This window comes from Propithecus coquereli, unplaced genomic scaffold, assembly GCF_000956105.1.
Source record: "Propithecus coquereli isolate 6110/MARCELLA unplaced genomic scaffold, Pcoq_1.0 Scaffold239, whole genome shotgun sequence".
In the NCBI taxonomy this organism is placed as follows: domain Eukaryota; kingdom Metazoa; phylum Chordata; class Mammalia; order Primates; family Indriidae; genus Propithecus; species Propithecus coquereli.
Window position 1 is genome coordinate 2,490,608 of NW_012147941.1, and position 19,625 is coordinate 2,510,232.

The window sequence follows — 19,625 nt, forward strand, 5'->3', positions numbered from 1 at the left end:
AAAAAAAAAAAAAAAAAAAAAAAAAAACAACCCAGCTGGGTGTGGTGCCATGTGTCTGTAGTCCCAGTTACTCAGAAGACTGAGGCAGGAGGATTGCTTGAGCCCAGGAATTTAGGAATTTGAAGTTATAGTAAGCTATGCTAGGACCACTGCACCTCAGCTTGGACAACAGAGCAAGATCCTGTCTCTTTAAAAAAAAAAAAAAAAGAATGTCCACAGTGGACTCTTTCTATTCTGATGAAATTGTTGCTACCCACAGAGAGCTATTTCTTAGGGTTATATGCTAATGTCTGGCTAACTGGAAGTTATACCTATCAAGGAATGAGACCAATTAATTTAGTTTAATTTTTTTTGTGAGATACTTTCTTGTTCTGTTGCCCAGGCTAAAGTGCAGTGGCATGATCATAGCTCAATGCAACCTCCAACTCCCATGCTTAAGTGAATCTCTTGCCTCAATCTCCCAAGTAGCTGGGACTATAGGCTTATGCCACCATGCTAATTTTTAAATTTTTGGTAGAAACATGGTCTCACTGTGTTGCCCGGGCCCTTGTAGGAATGTGACTTCTCATTTCTTCAGATGTGACCTGGCATCAAACTATCCTCCCATCTCAGCCTCCCGAAGTGCTGGGATTATAAGCGTGAGCCACTATGCCCAGCCTCCAATTAATTAAAAAAAAAAAAAAAAAAAAAAAACTCGTGATAGAACCTCTGCGTCAAAATGAATACTGCTTCCTTCAAAGACATCACCTTGGAATGAGATATTTATTCCAATGATGTCACCAATGCATAAAATCTTTAGTGGACCTGTCATCACTCAGTCATTTCTCCTCTTTTGGCTCTATAAAGAATAAAAAAATCCAAATTGCTATTTTAAGGCTTCAATACCTACATCTTGTTCACCAGACATAGCTCCAGGTGAATTTTTGCTATCTCCCAAAATCAAATCCACCCTCAAAAAATAAGATTTGCCACCACTGAGAATATTCTAAAGAATGCAATATCAGCTCTGATGGCAATTTCAAATGAAGGGGTCCAAATATTTTGAGCAACAGCAGAATGGAATGGCAATTGGAATGAACGTACAGTACAGCCTTCCAAAGTGACTATTTTGAAAATAGACCAAACTCACTCGGATGCTCAAGTTCTGATATGATGGTTTAAAGGAAAAAAACAGTCCTATTTAATTTCTTATCTGTCTATGCAACTTTCCATTGCCCTATTTCTTCATCATTAAGGAGAAGTACAGGTCTTTAAATAAAGGTTATGCCTTTATTAGTTCAATCAATCCAGTTAGCATGTTTACCCAGAGTTTAATTAGTCTTTAAGTGTACATTAGAGAACCACTTTGTATGGCAAAGTTCTCCTGACACCAACCCCCAGGCTGTCTGTGGAAACACACAGGGAAGGGCATGAGGCAGGGGCATCTTACCTGTGGTGGGGGGAAGCGCTGCTGGGAATAGGCAGTTTGCTGGGACTGCTGAGACTGGGGCTGAGGATACGCAGCCTGCTGGGAGAGTGTCGAGGGTGCTGGCTGCTGGGGTTGCTGCTGCTGGTAGGGAGACTGTGCCTGTGGCTGCGAATAGGGGGGCTGGCTCTGGGGGTGCTGCTGTGTTGTGGACTGCTGGGAGGGGTATGGGGTCGGGGACTGCTGATGTGGAGGCTGGGATGGCTGCTGAGAGTACGAAGGCTGAGAGGACTGGAGCTGTGATGGCTGAGACTGTGGCTGCTGCTGATATGAAGGTTGGGCGTGAGGGGTCTGAGATGGTGGTTGCTGGGAGTATGGTGGCTGCTGCTGCTGGGGGTGAGGACTTTGCTGGTTGTAATATGGAGTCTGGCCCTGTTGACCATACCCACCGGGGCCTTGTTGTCCATAAGGAGGAATCTGTAGGAAAGGAAAAGATACTTTTAGCACTGATTCTCCTGGATGAAGAAAAGTGAAGCAATGCCCTGAGGATGAATATAGAAAGCAGGCAAGCCAGGTCTCACAATGAGAAGGCCCAGGGGTTTTCTACCATCCCTGTCTAAACTGTGTCAGGAAGGCTGGCTAAGCTGGGTTATTAGTTGGTTTGTTTACAAGTGGACTACATTCATCCACTGAAAATTTACACTATTTAATATCTGGGTAACTTACATGAGTTTAAGAGTAGCTGTTTTCACCAATGAGCCTACTCTTTTTATCCCAGCCTAGACTGTTTTTTAAGTTAAGAATCTGAATCCTAACCACCATGAATCTTCAATAGCAACCTGGCTCAGCCAACTGAAAACCTAGGGTTTAGTAATCCGGACAGTGTGCAAATCACTAAGCTACTTTGATTCTCTCATTTAGTCCTCAATTAAAAAATATTTGAGGGCTCACTTGTTTACTTGTACCAGGCACTATTTTAGTCACTAGGAATATATTTGGTAAGCAGGCAAGAAAAACCCAAACAATAATAACAACAACAACAACAAAAAAAAAACATACAAAACCCCCCATATTACCCAACTCTCCTCTATTTTCTCATTGGGGAAAAAAAAAGTGACAGGATCCCATCTTTTATATTAAAGGGTATATTTTGTTTTAAAGTCTTAGAAGTAGAGTTAGGTTTTATATTCCGTCCCTCACCATTTTCAGGATGAGTATCACTCAAATATAAACAGTAGCAAATTCTGTCAACACAAAAAAGTGACAATAAAAAGATAATGATGCATACTTTTCTGGGAAGAATGACTAAAAAAAAAAAAAGAAAGAATAAAAAAGATAATGGTGCGGATGGCCAGACAAAAGGAGAGGAGGGGACATCTTAACATTTGCACCATCTGTTAGCATCTTTACTGTTTAATCTTCCCTCTTTTTTCTACTCCCAGTCCCTCTTAAACATTCATTTTGAACTGGATGGCTGATATAGTGAAGAAACGTGAAGAGTCTCTTCTGTCCCCAGGGCACATAGTATGAATGGTTTTCTTAGCAGTAGCAGCGGATAGGTGCTCAGCCACTGCCTTTCATCCCATCTCCTTCAGAGATCAGCACTCAGAGGGTATAAGCAGGCCAGCCAGGTCAAGAGAAAACGATAGACATGTACAGCCTGTGGCCAGAAAGCAGTTTTCCTTGGAGCACACATGGGATGGTGCCCACAACTTTGGCCCTGTGAGTAGCATACTGTAACTAACTGAGCCAGTTGGCCTATACTCCTGTCAAGAGGCTTGGAAGCCAAGGATACATTCTGATTCTATAGCTCACAGACCAGATCCTGGACAGCAACGAGGGTCAAGGTAATCAGAGTCACCATCTACCTGCTGTACATAAGAGAGGCCGCCCATGGCACTCTGCGCCCGGCCCTGCATGGTCATCGGGTACCGCTGCGGGGTCTGGGACCCATATGGCTGCCCTGGGTACCCATGTCCTTGCTGCGGTCCTGACGGAGGTCCCTGTTGCTGCGAGTATGGGTTAGTCCCGCCATATGGCTGAGGTCTCATCTTGCCCATCTGATCCATCGGACTGGATGGCTACAAAATAAAGAGCAATTCATTAACCTGAAGCTTTGATGGCCTCTGGCCAATATGAATATACAATCCAAGTATACAGGTTTTTTGAGTCTGTACGCCACAACGGAAACCAATTACTATGAAAAAAGTAATGGGAGAGCCAGTAACCCTTGAGTAAGTGAATTAACCCTCCTTAGAACCCTGATTTTGTCATATAGAAAATGAAAATACCACCTGTTTGTGAAAGCTAACAAATACTTTGTAAGTGTGGCACTGCTTAAGATCCAAGGGACAGGCCAGGTGTGGAGCAATTAATATATGTACTCTGTGGTATAGACAATCAGAACAAAGGCCCTTCAGTTAGGAAAGGACAGTGCTACTCTACACTGCTATGACCTCGTTCAACAATACCAAAACTGATGCTTCAATACTGTGCCTGGGAATTCAAATACACAAGCAACCAGATGTTTCTATTCTTCTAAGAGTAGAAATTTTTTTCCTTACACATCTGTAGCCTATTTGCACTATGGCACAAGCAATTAAATGTATGCTTTCTTCCAAATGAGCAACGAAGCTAAGTTACAATTACTGAGAGAACAGTGACTCCGAATTTAAAGCCTTGTTCATTTCGACTGAAAAGTTCATCTCCTTTATTAAATACGAAAGAGTTTGAGGATATAAGGAGGACAGAACTTTTGTCTCTTTAAAGAACAAGTTTTTCCAAGCACCTTTTAGATAACCCAAGTTGGAGAAACTAAATCTTACTTAAACTGGGGTAAGGGATAGATACTAATACTCTGAGCCTGAATATCATTAACTCTCAAATGAAAGAGTTCAGCGGTTCATAAATTTTAGCATGCATCAAAATCACCCAGAGGGCTTGTTAAAACACAGACCACCCCCGCCCCCCACCAGTGAGTCTCTGATTTAGTAGGTTCAGGGTGGGACCTAGCATATGCATTTTTGTAACAAGCTGCCAGGTGATGCTGATGCTGTTGGTCCAGGGACCAAATATTTTAAGAACCACTGGTCTAGGTTATTGTCAGGGTCCCTTCTAGTTCTATTATTCTATAACTGAAGATGTGTAAGACCTTAAACAACAACAACAAAACCTCTAAAATAAAGGAGGGGGAAAACCAAACAATTGGTTTTCTGCAAGTTTTTTTTTTTTTTTTAAAGAATGCTACTACGTGTTTTATGTTAATAATAGAAGAAGTAGGGCTTTCATGAAGGAAAATGGATAACACGATAAGCCACAAAGGATGTTCTTCTAAATATCAAGAGGAAAAAAAGGGCAGAGTTCTCTTTAGGCTACAGCTGAAACCTCAGCTAAAAAGGTAACAGTGATGACAGGAGTATTTCTCCCCTACGTTTCTAAACTGTGGAGAATCATAGCAAAACTGTGTCCCAAATCACCTCTACACATCAATGTTATTAAAGTGCTGTTTCCAACAATCCTAACTAAACAATTTTTGCCCAAGTCCTGCATCTATATCCGAAGCTCATTAGAGATTCCCAATCATAATTTTGGAGCTACATGGATTATTTAACAACAATTAGACCAGTGAGTTAATATATAGCATGTGGTTTTCCCCCAATACACCTAGAAATGGAGGAAAAAAAAAAAATCACCATTCTCTCCTGTAAAGAACTTAGGGGCTTACATGGCCACACCATGCCATATATCACACCAAGGTTCTCATCTTAGCCCAGACAGCAGCTACTGTCCATGTGGCCCCCAACTGAAGAGACTATGTTTATTGAACAGAGAGACCAGCTTGCTCTGGGTATCTCTGTCAGTCTAGGTCTCCCCACAACACCAGGGGCAGTCATTACCATGGTTACCACGGAGCTCCTAGAGCAGCAGCTATTAACCAGGGCTGCAGATCAGAATTTTCTGTGAAGCTTCACAAACGCCTGGGCCTCTCCCTAGAGATTTCAGTTAGTGGGTCTCGAAGGGCTTGGGCTCCTCCCCATGCCCTAAGATCCTTGAATGATTCTGATGTGTACTATTAGCTGAGAACCAGTGATCTAAGGAAGCACTGTCCAATAAAATTTTCTGTGATGTGTAACTATTAAGTACTTGAAATATGATTGAGGAACTACATTTTTATTTTTATTTACATTTAATTAATTTAAATTCACATAACCACATGTGGCTAGTGGCTAGCCTATTAGACAGGGTAGTTCTAGAGCAATGCTCCCAAATCACTTTAATCACTCTCTGCTCAATAATAGCTACAAACTTCTTACCCACTAAATCCTGTATAGTATTATCACATAGAAAGAGCAGAGTGAAGTAATTTAGAGTTGGGTTCAAATCCTCTCTCGCCATCCTACTTTGAAGACACCAATTCTTTACCTAAAAGACACATATCATATTTCATACAGTGCCTGGTTTTAAATGCCCAATAAATGGTAGTTGTTATCAATAATGATAACTAGTGCTTCTACCTAGCTCTAAAGCCCTCTACAGTGTGGTCCAGTTCTCCATATTTTTTACATCTCACTCCAAGGTTCCCCATATACTGTACATTCCCGGCTCTATACAATGGCACACTGCCCTGCCCTCTTGTCCACAATGGCTTCTAATAGCAGAAACTTGACCTTTCAACACGCAGCCACTTCCCACATCTTCAGCACACTTTGATTTCTCACATTTCCAAATGTCCTATTGTAAATTCAGTTAGCATCCTAAGATTTAATATGGTAGTTGTAGCTAACTATTCCAACTGATTGCATCTCTCAGGGATTAAGTTCTGGGAAGCTAAAGTTCAAGTATTTTACCTTCAGAGTTTCCCCAAATACCCAAGTACAGAGCTAGGGCTCAGTAACTGTTCAATATTACCTTACTGCGGTAGGCAGGGGACACTGTGGGGAGAGAGCCCAGATCAAACCATCCAGCCATAAGGCCAGGGGTACACCCTAAACCCAACCCTAGGACAGGTTTGACTGTGAGGGCAGAAAAAAATTTGGATTGAACTGAAAGAGAAAAGAGGAGGATGGAAAAGTCAAGGGAAAAAGCACACTTTGAGAATAAACATATGTGCCATCCTATACCAGGGAGGATTTCAAAACTTCAGGGGCATCCCTAAATATACTGCTTAAAAACAAAAGGCTAAAGACAAGTCACCTTTTCCTCTCTCACATCAGGAAGACTGTGCTCTCAAGTGAGTACAGCTACTTACATGGGGGGTATAAAGGATTCAAGGAATGTCCCATCTCAACTTTAGGAAATCTCTGCAGACCAAAAATAAATATGCACATCAAAGAAATTCTTATTCTAAAATTAAAATTAAGACACTTTCTTTTTCTGGTCATCAGATTTCTGACTCCCTCCCCTCACCAAAGGCTTATCATTAACAGAATATATAGTTTATTTGGAAAACTAAAATATATTCAGTTCAAACAATCAGATTACTCTGGTCTCATGTCAGAGTTAGACATCTCATATCAGAAGGAAAGGTGGGTAGGAACCCAACTCACACTTCTGACATTTAAAATGATTGTGAAAGATTTGTGATTTGCAGTTATAGATGAAATGCCATCTTCCAGTCTCTCATAACAGAGAAGGGGCCTTAAATCTTCACTAATCAGTTTTATTGGAAAATAGCGATTTCAGACCAGAAAAATCTCTACTACAAGCAAGATATAAAAGCCAGTATCAGCAATCTGCAGGCACAAGGCAGGAGGGGATGGGAAACACCAAACCCTAGCTGCAAAGAGCCAGAGATTCCACTCTGGGAAAGACAGAGAGGAAATCCTTTCAATGGGAAACCACAGGAGTAGATTACTGTGATTACACTTCAAAAGCAAAGGCTGTGTCACAGAGACACATAATTGAGAGGAAAATGCTGCCCCTTGATCAGCGAAGTGGGGGGCAGGGGCAGTCCTGCTATATACTCTCCTGCATTCATAAAAAATAAAAATAAAAAAGAGGTAAAGAGCCATAAGAAAACTCCTCATCTCCATCCACTACTTATCTCTTTCCAGATCACTGGCCATGTTATAAACTGCCAGCCAAATGAAATGCATAGAAAGATGCAGGTTGGGGGCATCAAAGGCAAGGATGCCCAGCAGGCTTGTCCTTCTAAATATATTCAGAACAGCTAGCAGATTTACCACTTGCATATAGAGTTCCAAGCAAACGGAATTACGCCCCCAGACTAGTTGGCTATTGGAGTCTCTTGCAACTTCCTATTGAACCAAGGAAATCCATAATGACCCTCAGAGGTTGCTGAAATGTAACAATCTAGACTTTAAGGTGGACCTGGGCTAAAATGTCATGTAACCAAAAGTAACCGGCTTCATCAAACTCACAGATTAAACATAGTTGCAAATTCTTTATCTGACCACCACTGAGAAGAGAACAGTGAAGACTGGGCCAAGAACTCAAAACTTCTAAGCAGAGATATATCATTCACCAAAATGTACTACACTATGTGGCAGTGGCACCAAGAAAGAGAAACTTCATAATTTTCTTGAAATAAAAGTCCAACTGAGGAAAGCTCCACTTTCGATCCAAAGATACAGAAAGTAGGTGACCAAGCAGCAACCCTAAGGAGCCAAATTTAGTACTCAACAGTGCCAAGGACTAGCAAGAATCAGAATAGAGTGGGATGGGCCAGGGGCTGCCAAAACTGTGTCCATCAATCAGAAAGAAGTCTTGACCACCACTCGTTCTATCATCCTAAACGCCAACTAGTTAGGGCCAGTATAAACCTAGAGACACGACCTTGGATTCTGGACATTTAAATATTATTTCTTACTCCTTGTGGTTTCAATTTATTCCTGGCCAGATTTGTTGTATGACTTTTAATAATAACAATAAAAAAATGCATCCCTGGCTCTTTAACCAAAAGAACCCCCCTAATTGATTCCCACAGTAATTAACCTGCATTTTACCTCAGAGAGCGGTAGTTAAGGAAGTCGGCACTGCTATTTATAACTCATCTCAAATTGAGGGCAGACTGCCTAAAATCTAACACATCCCAGCTGTACTCCTGTTTGAACTGGGGCCAAGGGAATTTTTTAAAGCAATCTTGGCACCGAATGAATGACACCAACAGTATGAGAGCGCGAGTGGTTGTGTTGTGGTGACGTAGCATTGGAGGTGGAATGGGAGAGGGGGGCCAGTGTACTGTGATCCCTCTCGTGCACGCCTGCTGCTTGCTGAGTCCCAGTACAGTAAGCTGGGAACCGCCCACTGAGAGCCAAACACAGGAAAAGGCTTTTCCTGTGGAACGCCTTGAAGTGAGAAACACATGGCTAATCTGCATAAACTGGAAGCCACACCGCCCCTGCCAGGAAGGTTAGTGCTCGTAATCTCTGGCCATGAAGCTGGCTGCCTGGGAGGACTTGGACTGGCGCCTGATAACCCAGAAAGAGCCGAGAGAACAGATGGGTAAGGACCCCGGCAGAAAACAGCCCCAGGTCACGTGACTCGCCACATGGCCCCGCCAGCACAAACTATTGTCTGGCTGCAGAGCTCCCATACAAAGGCACCCGGCCTCAGCTTCCTGTGATTCCAGGGGCAGGCGGCAGCTGTTGATCCAGTTCCAGTATGGGACCCTCCCCTGTTCAGGAGCATTCCAGGCAGGGACAAGTATAAAAGTTAAAGCCTCTCCCAACCAACAGCTTTCAGATTCCTGCCAGCTCCACGTGGCTCGCTTATATCTTAGGAGTGATACCTTAAGACAAAATATGCTTCCACAGAAAGAACCACCCTTTGATACCCTGGTACACATGAATTGACCAGCATAAATCATTCTCATTGACCCTTTTCTCCCCAGCCACAGACATCTGTAACTAATGACCCCTTACCCTCCCCCCGCTTTTTTTTTTTTTTGCTTACCCAGTACATCGTGGCTTTAAAGACTGGTCACGGACCCCTACCCCAACTGAGGAGAAACTGCCCAGAAACCTGTTAGTTCTACCCCCAAACCAGGCCTAAAATGAGGACACACTACTTTCATTTTGTTTTACTTTTTAACAGTAGGGAAACGTGACTATTTATGTGACCTAGGACAATAAGAGATTCCTAACTTATTTAGTCTCACTAAGGACATCACTAAAGATTTCCTGAAGCTAAATTGGTGGCAGGAAAATATCTCATCAGATTATACCAACACCTGACCCAGAGAATCAAACCCACTCAGCCTATGTTTCTCTTTATTCATAACTCAGGAAGCACATCCCAGTTTTCTACTTCACAATTCCTTCATTCTAGTTCTGGTTCATTCAAGTTCTAAACAAATTGGTCATCTGCCTTTGGTGAGAAAGGAATCACCAACAACTAGTTTGCAACCCCAAAAAGAGTTTTTTATTTTGTTTAATTCTTTAAAGCTTCTATAAAGTTTCCAAACTGAATAAAAATAATCCAAAGTCAATGAAAAGTAGTTCTATCTACTGCATTCTGTTTACAGAAACCATTCTAGAAGATCTGGGCATGGTCTCTTTCGCAGACTAAGAGCCCATTTCAAAGATATCATCTGAAGCACCAGCCTGAACAAACCCCCAATAAAGGCTGTAACTAGACATCAGACTTGGGACCTTCCAACTCACGCTATCTCAAAACTAATTTAAAAAAAGGGGGGGGGGCCCTTGTTCTCTCCCGAGCTCAGAGATATATAGGCTACTGTGCTCTATACTTCCAGACCAGAAGATCCAGGGGAAAAATCACTAAGGTTAGAAAAAGAAAACCAAAAAGGGAAGAGCCATTGAATCGTCTAGCAAAAGTCAATCAGATTATGAGAGCCAACCATAATAACCACCTTACAGCTGTCCACCTAAAAGAGGCATGCCAGAAAAACCACAAGCAGGTGGCCAGTATTTCTTTACTTCTTCTTTGGTTCCAGAAAGAGCCCTTCAAATAAAGCAGCTAGAGCACCAAATTAATGAATTCCCCAACAAATGATAAAGTCCTTTTTTTCATCCAGAGCACTTTTATTAGTCACGTTTTACAGAGAATATGCTCTTCCTAAAACAATGAAGATCACTTTTTTTGTAAAAACCGAACTTAGCTAACCAATTTCTTCTTATTTCCAAGAAATTACGTAAAGCCTGTAAGGAAGCCAAGCAACTTCTTTGGAAAGAATTTCTCTTCAGGTACCATTTAAAACCCAAAGATATAAAAACAATAGAAAGGCCCCAAGAACACGATCAAACAGGAACCAAAATGCCATCTGATAAAATTACACATCCTCTTCTTTATAATTTTCGATCTCAAGAGTAAGGCAGCAGTACAACCTGGTGGAAGGAGTACTAAACTGAGAGGTAGAACACCTGGATTCCAATTCCAGTTCTCAAACCAACTTCCTGGAGGAGTGGTCAGGACAATTAACCAGGTTATACCTCAACCTCCTCAACCACTTAATCCAATCCTGCCCTCCAGATTCTAAATCAGCAGGTCTGGGGTGGGGGAAGAATCTGTATTTTTAATCTCAAGAAATTCATATGTCCAGTCTGGGAGCATTTGGGTTGCACAACTCTCCAAAGCTCCTCCCATCTCCAACACAGAGTGGTCATTAGCATTGAGATGCACGTTCATTTTCTTTAGCCAAACAATGGTCTGAAGAGGGCAGTGGCTGGCCAACAGAGTAAAACCAAAAAACCTGCCTCAGACTCCCAGATTCCCAAATGCACAGCACTTTCGGTCAAAGCCAAGCTTTCCCAAATTTCTATACCTGGTCCCTAGTTTTCCTGTTCACCTGAGCATGTTACTATATGCTTTGCTTATTTCTCTTGTTTACTATTTGTATCCCTGACTTAGAATATAAGTTGCAGAAAGGTAGAGATCTGTGGGCAAAACAAATTTTCCCACCCTAAAGCAGAAAAGGAAAGGGGACTGTAGGAGAGAAAGTGAAACTCTGAAGGCCTTGTAATTCCTACCCTCATTCCTGCTAAGAGGGAATGCTTTGGATCTACAGTAGTCCCCCTTATCCAAGATTTCACTTTCCAAGGTTTCAATTATCTATGGTCAACCGAGGTCCAAAAATATTACACACTCTGATATGATAGTTTGAGTATTCTGAGAGAAAACACATTCACATAATTTATCTATTTTATCACTAGTTATTGTTAATCTCTTACTATGTGTAATTTATAAATTTAACTTTATCGTATGTATGCATGAATAGGAAAAAACATAGTCCAGTTGGCCCCCTGTATCCGTGAGTTCTATATCCACAGATTCAACCAACCACAGATTGAAAATGTAGTTAGGCCTACAATGGTTGTATCTGTACTAATCATGTACAGACATTTTTTTTCTTGTCATTATTCCCAAACAATATAGTATAACAACTATTTGTATAGCAATTACATTGTATAAGGTATTATAAGTAATCTATAGATGATTTAAAGTATACAAGAGGATGTACACAGTTTATACGCAAATACTATGCCATTTTGTATGAGGGACGTGAGCACCCACAAATTTTGGTATCTTTGGGGGTCCTGGAACCAATCCCTCACATTTACCAAGAGACATCTCTATATATAGGGTTGGGTACTATCCACAGTTTCAAGCATTCACTGGGGGTCTTGAAATGTATCCCCTCCACAGATAAGGGAGTACTACCAATCAAGGCCAATCCTAGGCAGTGGTTTAAAAGCTCCGCCCCTGAAGTGCCTTCAACTTCTCAGTTTCCCCATCAACAGACGAGAGATAACAGTAGTAGCACCATCAGGGCTGAATGAGTTAATAAATTAAAAAAAAAAAAAAAAAAGAGAAAGAACAAACACTGTTCCTCAAATTAGCTGGACATGCTCCAGCCTCAGAGCTTTTGTATTCACAGATCCCTCTACCTGGAATATTCTTCCTTCTCCCAGACATTAGTATAGCTCACTCTTTCATGTCAAATACCACTTCAGTGTGACCTTCCCTGGTTGAACCCATCTAATATTTTAATCCTGCACACTCCTATACTTGGTCCCTGATTAACTTTTTTCTGAGCACATATCACTAACATACTACACGGTTTACTTATTTATCTTGTCTAATGTCTGTACCGTAGACTAGAATATAAATTCTAGGAGGTATATTTGTGTCTATATGTGTTCACGGCTATATCCTCTAGCACCCAGAATGTTAGCTATTATCATCCTGTAAGTCCCAAAGCTTAGAAACCAAAACAATTAAGGTCTGATCCACACATAAAAGACCAGAAGCCCAAAGTGGCCAACTAGAGTTAACTGACAATCAAATAAATTGAGGTTATATTTTTCAAAAAGGAAAAAAATACAGACTTTGACATCACTTTGATAAAGTCACTTCATCCCTTGGCACCAGAACCACCTGTAAAACAGGGATTAAAAACTGTTTAACAGCCAGGCACAGTGGCTCATGCATTTAGTTCCAGCTACTTGGAGACCTGAGGCAGGAGGATCACCTGAGCTCAAGATTTGAGACCAGCCTAAGCAACACAGCAAGACCCTGTCCCTAAAGTAATTTTTAAAAATTAAAAAAGCCTACAACTGTTTAACAAAGATACGAGACAGTTCAAATGATAAGTATGTGAAATGTTTGTTACAGTTCCAGTCCACAAAGCACACACACAACAGATGACTTCCCTTTCTCCATTCTCAGTAAGAGAAAAGGCACGAAAAGGCAGAATGGGGTTGAAAGCAGTTTCAAAATACCTACTTAAAAAACAGGACACCACCAAAAGGATTGGCCAATCCAAGTCTCAAGTACCACCTACTTTCAGTCTGTTCTCCCAGAGGAATTTGTTCAATAGCTCCTTCCAAGAATCCTGAGAGTACAGCCAATAGTTTTCAACTGGGGCGATACCAACCACTGAGAAATGTTTGGAAATAAATGTATGAAAGTGCCTTTTTTGGTTGTCACGGCAACTCTGTAGTGCTACTGGTATTTATCACCTGAGGAGCAAGATGCCAAATGTCCTGCAATGTAGCTCCACAAAAAGAGGTGCCTTGCTGAGAACAATGGATGCTAGCCCATTACACTTCAGATAGGTAACATCCTGTAAAACTTGACCCTAGAGCAGTGAAGGGAAAAGGACTAGGAACTGACCAGTACCCATCCCAAGAGCCCAACAGTACAAGGCCACCCACTAGCTAAGGTAAGCATAAACAAAAATTTATTTTAAAAAATAGTTGGAAGAAAATTTACCAAAGATGGAATTTTTTTTTTTTTTTTTGAGACAGAGTCTCACTCTTTTGCCCAGGCTAGAGTGAGTGCCGTGGCGTCAGCCTAGCTCACAGCAACCTCAAACTCCTGGGCTCAGCGATCCTACTGCCTCAGCCTCCCAAGTAGCTGGGACTACAGGCATGTGCCACCATGCCCGGCTAATTTTTTCTATATATTTTTAGTTGTCCGATTAATTTCTTTCTAATTTTAGTAGAGATGGGGTCTCGCTCTTGCTCAGGCTGGTTTAGAACTCCTGAGCTCAAACAATCCGCCCGCCTCGGCCTCCCAGAGAGCTAGGATTACAGGCGTGAGCCACCGCGCCCGGCCTACCAAAGATGGAATTTGTCTTCCAATGCATTTATTACTATTGTAATTGTATAGTTATTTGTGATTATTTTCTTACATATTTCTTCCCCACTAGAAGGCACTCCATGAAGGGAAGAATTATGAATCCTATGTTCTCAACATACTTACTACCTGATACATTATAGAAGCTCCGTATTTGTTGCATTAATATAAGCAACTAGCATATGGTAGAGGTTTTTCAAAAAAAGATTTTGCCATAAGACTTCTTATATTAGTGAGTCCCCAACTACTTTATTTTATTTTTTTCCTTTAGAATTTAGAGACTGAGTTCTCACTATGCTGTCCAGGCTAGTGTCGAACTCCTGAGCTCAACAGATTCTCCCACCTCAGCCTCTGTAGTAGCTGGGACTACAGGTGCTCACCACCACACCTGGCCCAACTATTTTATCTTTAAATTAGACATTTCAGCAACAGGACTGAGCAATTAAGTGAGATTTTAAAAGTTCTTATCCTGAAAATTCCTGAGAAATGGGAAATATGATCAAAGTCTAGGAAATCTTGATCATATGCAAAGAAGACAGGTTGGTATACTGCATCCCAGTACATGTTCAGAAATTTAAAACTTAAATAATGTATAGACCTTGTTATCCACATGAGGTGATGTAGGCTGACACCAGAAAAAGGTACTTCCTCCCACAAACCATTCTCTGGTGCTTCTACTAGGAAAAGGACTTTGGTGTGGATGGACCACAAGCCCAACTGAATGGAGACAGTTCTTTTGATGTTTTCTGCCCTACTTATTTGTCATTATCTATCATTAAGTGATATGGTACAATTAAGGAATACATAAAGAGGCAAGGATCCTGTAACCTTACAAACAGAGCTTCACCCAGGAGCACATATTCCAACTTTTCAGTAAAGGCAACACTGTTCTGAATCACACCCAGCTCCTCTTCAGTTTCTAAAACACTCCTCTCTCTTCCATATTAAACTGATTTGCAGATCAGTGCTCAAAAACAAATAAAAGTAAAGGCAAAAACTGCCCCTAGCCACAAAACTTCAAAGCGTCATTTGCTTTCTCTTTAAAAAAAGCTGTCATTTCCCCTAACTCTGAGCTTGGGCTGGTCTTGCATTAGTTATACAAAAAAGATCCTAAATTTCTCTAATAGACAGTTCTACATCCTGCCAAAGTCTTTTCTTCTATACTAAAAAAGGTATCTGTGACACATCACTGAGCTGTAGGGACTTAATTTACATGCGGTCAGGGATTCCATTTGTCATCATGCTTCTGCATCAGTCCCATCAAGTACTATATTTTGATAAAGACACCAGGAAGTAGCAGCAATGCCACTGTGTTGATTTCATTAATTTCTAGGGCTTCCTTGGTCTACTTCTCCAAAATACCAATCTTTCACTAGGTCCCCCTAAGTCCACTCTAACAGGCACAATGAAAAAAGTTAAAGAATGGCCCAGGGCACAGAGCCAACCTTATTAAGATTATAGTGCCTCCAAATCCTCAGGTTTTAAGGTCAGCAATTCCCTGAATGGAAAACCAGAGTCCTAAAAATTCTCTACCTCTTTTCAAAGCTTCAAAAGTATGTTGGCATGACCAACCTCCTCTGTACCACTGTCCAGACAATGTGTACGGGAGACCCTGGCTTCATGATTTATACCAGAAATACACAGGCCCAGACCAAAGTCATCAGCTGTCTTTTCAGAAGCTTACTGTCTCTCTTCATTTGTTATTTCTGGCCAGTATAATCAAATTGGGATAGATACTAAACTATAGAAATATAGCCAACATTTAACCCCTCTTCTCCTTACCCACCCACTCCTTGGTCTACACCTTGGCTCATATATTCATTTAAGACAGTTCTAGTTAGGGCACAGAATTTCCCTTTGGTGAATGTGTCTGGGTGAAAAAGCCCAGCTATCTCAATCTTATTTTATTTTAACCCAAAATACCATAATGAGACCACATATTGGTCACTTGAGGTTTTATGTTGGAGTTTTAAAGAAGCCAATTCAAAGCAGCACTGGGAAAACAAGAGGATTCAAATCATAAACTGGAAAGAAAAACAAGAATGTTACAAATCTGTCCTGGGCCAACAGAACCCCAAAACCAGATTAAGGAGGACTAAGAATCTGCATCCAGACCAAAGACAATAAACTGGAAAATGAGAAGAGGTAGAGACCACTTAGGAACTTGTTTGTTAGTTAGTTAGTTGGACATAGGCACTTCCTGCCTGTAGTTAGCCAGGCTATTCCAACAGAGTTTACGTAAACAGATACTAAAAATGTTCACCGAAATGATAATTGATCTGAAGGTCGTATAAATTGCATCTCCAGTCCTTTTAAATTGCATTTCTAGTATTTTAAAAGATATTTTACCAGCTCTGGTGTGGTAAAGTTACTGCGGTTTCCATGCACTTTGCGTTCTACTAACACATAGTTAGACACCAAAGGAGAATGAAAAAGGAAAAAAAAAACAGAGAAAATAAAGCTAAAAGGCAGAAGGATGATAAAGTGAGTTTAAAATACACACACGCGCGCACACACACACACACACACAGAACATAAGACTTCCTACTAAAGTATTCATTTGTACATACAAATATCAAATCACAGATTAAACTGTCTGCATACTGCTTCCTGGAAACCACTGCCTTCATTGCTGCTGGGTCACAGTGATCACAGCTACACTTTTCAGTCAGGAGAGAAAAGAGGCCTGGTAGTAGGATATTTGTTTTTAATGGGAGGGTTAGAGAAACCACATCAGGTTTTCAGAAAGCCCAAGTTGAACCAGAACACCGGTTCTCCACTTGGTCTTTCAGCTGTTAATGTTTATTACCTGACCATTTCAGTAACTTCCATTTCTGTGCTAAGCACAATCCTTATTAATTAAATCACACAACTAGAGACAGTTCTTAGCCCAAATGTCTACTCCTTAGAGAGGCCTCATTCACTCCAGAGATGGGGTGACTTGTCAGGAATCTATTAATACTTAGAGGCTTTATTTGCTAGAACTTCACAAAGGACACAAGGAAAGGAATTCACAGCAAAACTCAGGCTGGCCACTAAGGAATGGGGGATGAGGGAGGGAGAAAAGTCAATAAAGATGGCCTACAGATCACCAAAGATCCTGTTCTGGCCATCACAGGCAGAAGGAACATCATGGCATTTTTATTTCATTTTTTTAACGGACAGGGTCTTGCTCTGTCATCCAGGATGGAATGCAGTGGCATGATCATAGTTCACTGTAGCCTCAAACTCCTGGGCTCAAGGGATCCCTTCTGCCTCAGCCTTCCCAGTAGCTGGGACTACATGTGTGCACCACTACGCCGGGATAATTTTTTTCTTTTTTTGATGAAGATGAGGTCCCATCCAGGGTGCTCTCAAACTCCTGGCCTCAAGCAATCCTCCTGACTCTGCTGGGATCACAGGTGTTGGCCACTGTGCCTGGCCATCATGGCATTTAATTAGAGCTCCAATACTGACCACTAAGTGGCATTTGCAAGAATCACTTTGTGGCCAGGCACGGTGGCTCACGCCTATAATCCTAGCACTTTGGGAAGCTGAGGTAGGAGGACTGCTTGAAGCTAGGAGTTCGACACCAGCCTGAGCAACATGGTGGGACCCACTATCTACTAAAAACAGAAAAATTAGATGGGCATTGTGGTGCATGCCTCTAGTCCCAGCTACGTGGGAGGCTGAGGTAGGAGGATCCCTTGAGCTCAGAAGTTTGAGGTTGTAGTGAGCTAGGATGACACCACTGCCCCCTAGCCTGGGCGACAGAGTGAGACCCTGTCTCCATGAAAAAAAAAAAATCACTTTCTTAGTAAAGTTTACTGTGTTGGTCATACTTGCAGATCACCATAGTCAACATCCTAAAATAATCTTTTCCATCTTCATCAAACTCATAGGACCGCAAGCCCAGATTATATAAGAGAAATGAAAGGCACTGAGCCCTCAAGTCCTATAAACTCTGAAGGTAAGGGACTGGCATGTGAGCATACGACAAAAGGTAGAAGGCAGCTAACTGGAAGCCAGGAAGAGGACCCTCACCAAGAACCAAATCTGCCAGCATCTTGATCTTGGACTTCCCACCCTCCAGAACTGTGAGAAATAAATATCTACTGTTTAAGCCACCTAAGTCTATGGTATTTTGTTATAGCAGCCCAAACAGACACCCCCTCCCCTTTTGACCTTTGCTCCATCTAGTAACACTTCCATCATAGGAGGGGCACACACATAAAACATCAGTCTACAGTATAATTTAGAAGTCTGTCAAGTAATTCAGATATACCCTGCAGCCCAGATAAGTGTAAATGCCTAAATCTAGTAGTTCTCAAACTTGAGTGTGCATTAGAATTGCCTGGAGGGCTTGTTAAAACATATTGCCAGAGTTTTGGATTCAGCTGGTCTCCACTGAGGATTTGCATTTCTAAACAGGACCTAGTAATGCTGATGCTGGTGGCTGAGGACCACACTGAAAACCCCTGCACTAATTACTAATTCACCTCTTGAGCTAGAACAGGCACTTAGTAAACTTTGCATTTTTGTTTTAAAAAAACATTAATAGCCAGGCATAGTGGCATGCACCTGTAGTCCAAGCTACTTGGGAAGCTGAGGCAGGAGCATCACTTGAGCCCACCAGTTTGAGGCTATAGTTCCCTATGATAGTGTCTGTGAATAGCCACTGTACTCTAGCCCGGGCAACATAGGGAGAAATGTCTTTAAAAAAAAAAAAAGTTTTTAAAAAAGCATTAATGTATTGTGTTAGCTTCGGCAGCACATATACTAAAATTGGAACAAAACAGAGAAGATTAGCATGGCCCCTGCACAAGGATGACACACAAATTCGTAAAGTGTTCCATATATAAAAGAAAAGAAAGGAAAAGAAAAGAAAAGAACAAAAGCATTAATATAACTGAGATGTAGCTAAGAACTATGGGATACATTTTTAATTCAGTGAAGACCAACACTGTCTTTAACCACTCAATTCTATCCCCCTCTCAAGCAGGGGCCTCTACCAATCAGGAGTAATATTAGGATTTTATTTGACAAACTAATAGTACTTTCACATATCTTATTCAATATTCACTACAGCCTGCAAGGTAGATATTTTTCCTCAGTACATAGTTCAGAATTAGAAAAGTTAAGTGACTCGTCTAAAGTCATAAAATTAAGTCCTCTATGAAACTTTGAATATGGCGCTTAACTTTATGCATTCACTTTCCCAAAGTGGCAAATTAAGACAATCATCCCTGTCTCTCCAGCAAGTGCTTCGAGTTTCTGGAAAGTAAAATCAGTGCAAATATTGTCATAATGCAAGTCACTCTCATGTGGATCAAAGTGAAGGACTCTATCTTAGAGCCTGAATCCCACTCCCAACCCCAAAAATCCCTCTTGAGAAAGGAGGCTATCTAAACCTGAATTACCAAGAGTTTCACACTCCTGAACTAATGCTGGACCAATCTGTGGACTCCACCACCTTAGGACCAGAACAGAATGAGCAAAGCACAAGAGAGAAAAACATATGTATTTGCCAGAGAAGACATAATAATAAGCATCAACTAATTCCCAGCATTTCTGCCCAGGTGACTTATTCTCTAAGGACAACAGAAAGCCTTAATGTCTGCCCCAGAGAGGGGAAATCACTGGGCAAGAAGAGCCCAAAGACATATTGGTTTCCTCCAAA

The 19,625-nt window shown here is 41.4% G+C and overlaps 1 protein-coding gene across 2 annotated transcripts in view; it reads right to left on the minus strand.

Moving 5' to 3' along the window:
- Window positions 1-19,625, minus strand: part of ARID1A (AT rich interactive domain 1A (SWI-like)) — a 72,662-nt gene that overhangs the window by 43,225 nt on the left and 9,812 nt on the right. For both annotated transcript variants that reach the window (XM_012645988.1, XM_012645989.1), the window contains exons 2-3: window positions 3,274-3,486; window positions 1,430-1,882 (exon numbers count right to left, since the gene is read on the minus strand). In XM_012645988.1, the coding sequence (XP_012501442.1) occupies window positions 1,430-1,882; window positions 3,274-3,486 (666 nt within the window). The remainder of the gene's footprint in view (window positions 1-1,429; window positions 1,883-3,273; window positions 3,487-19,625) is intronic.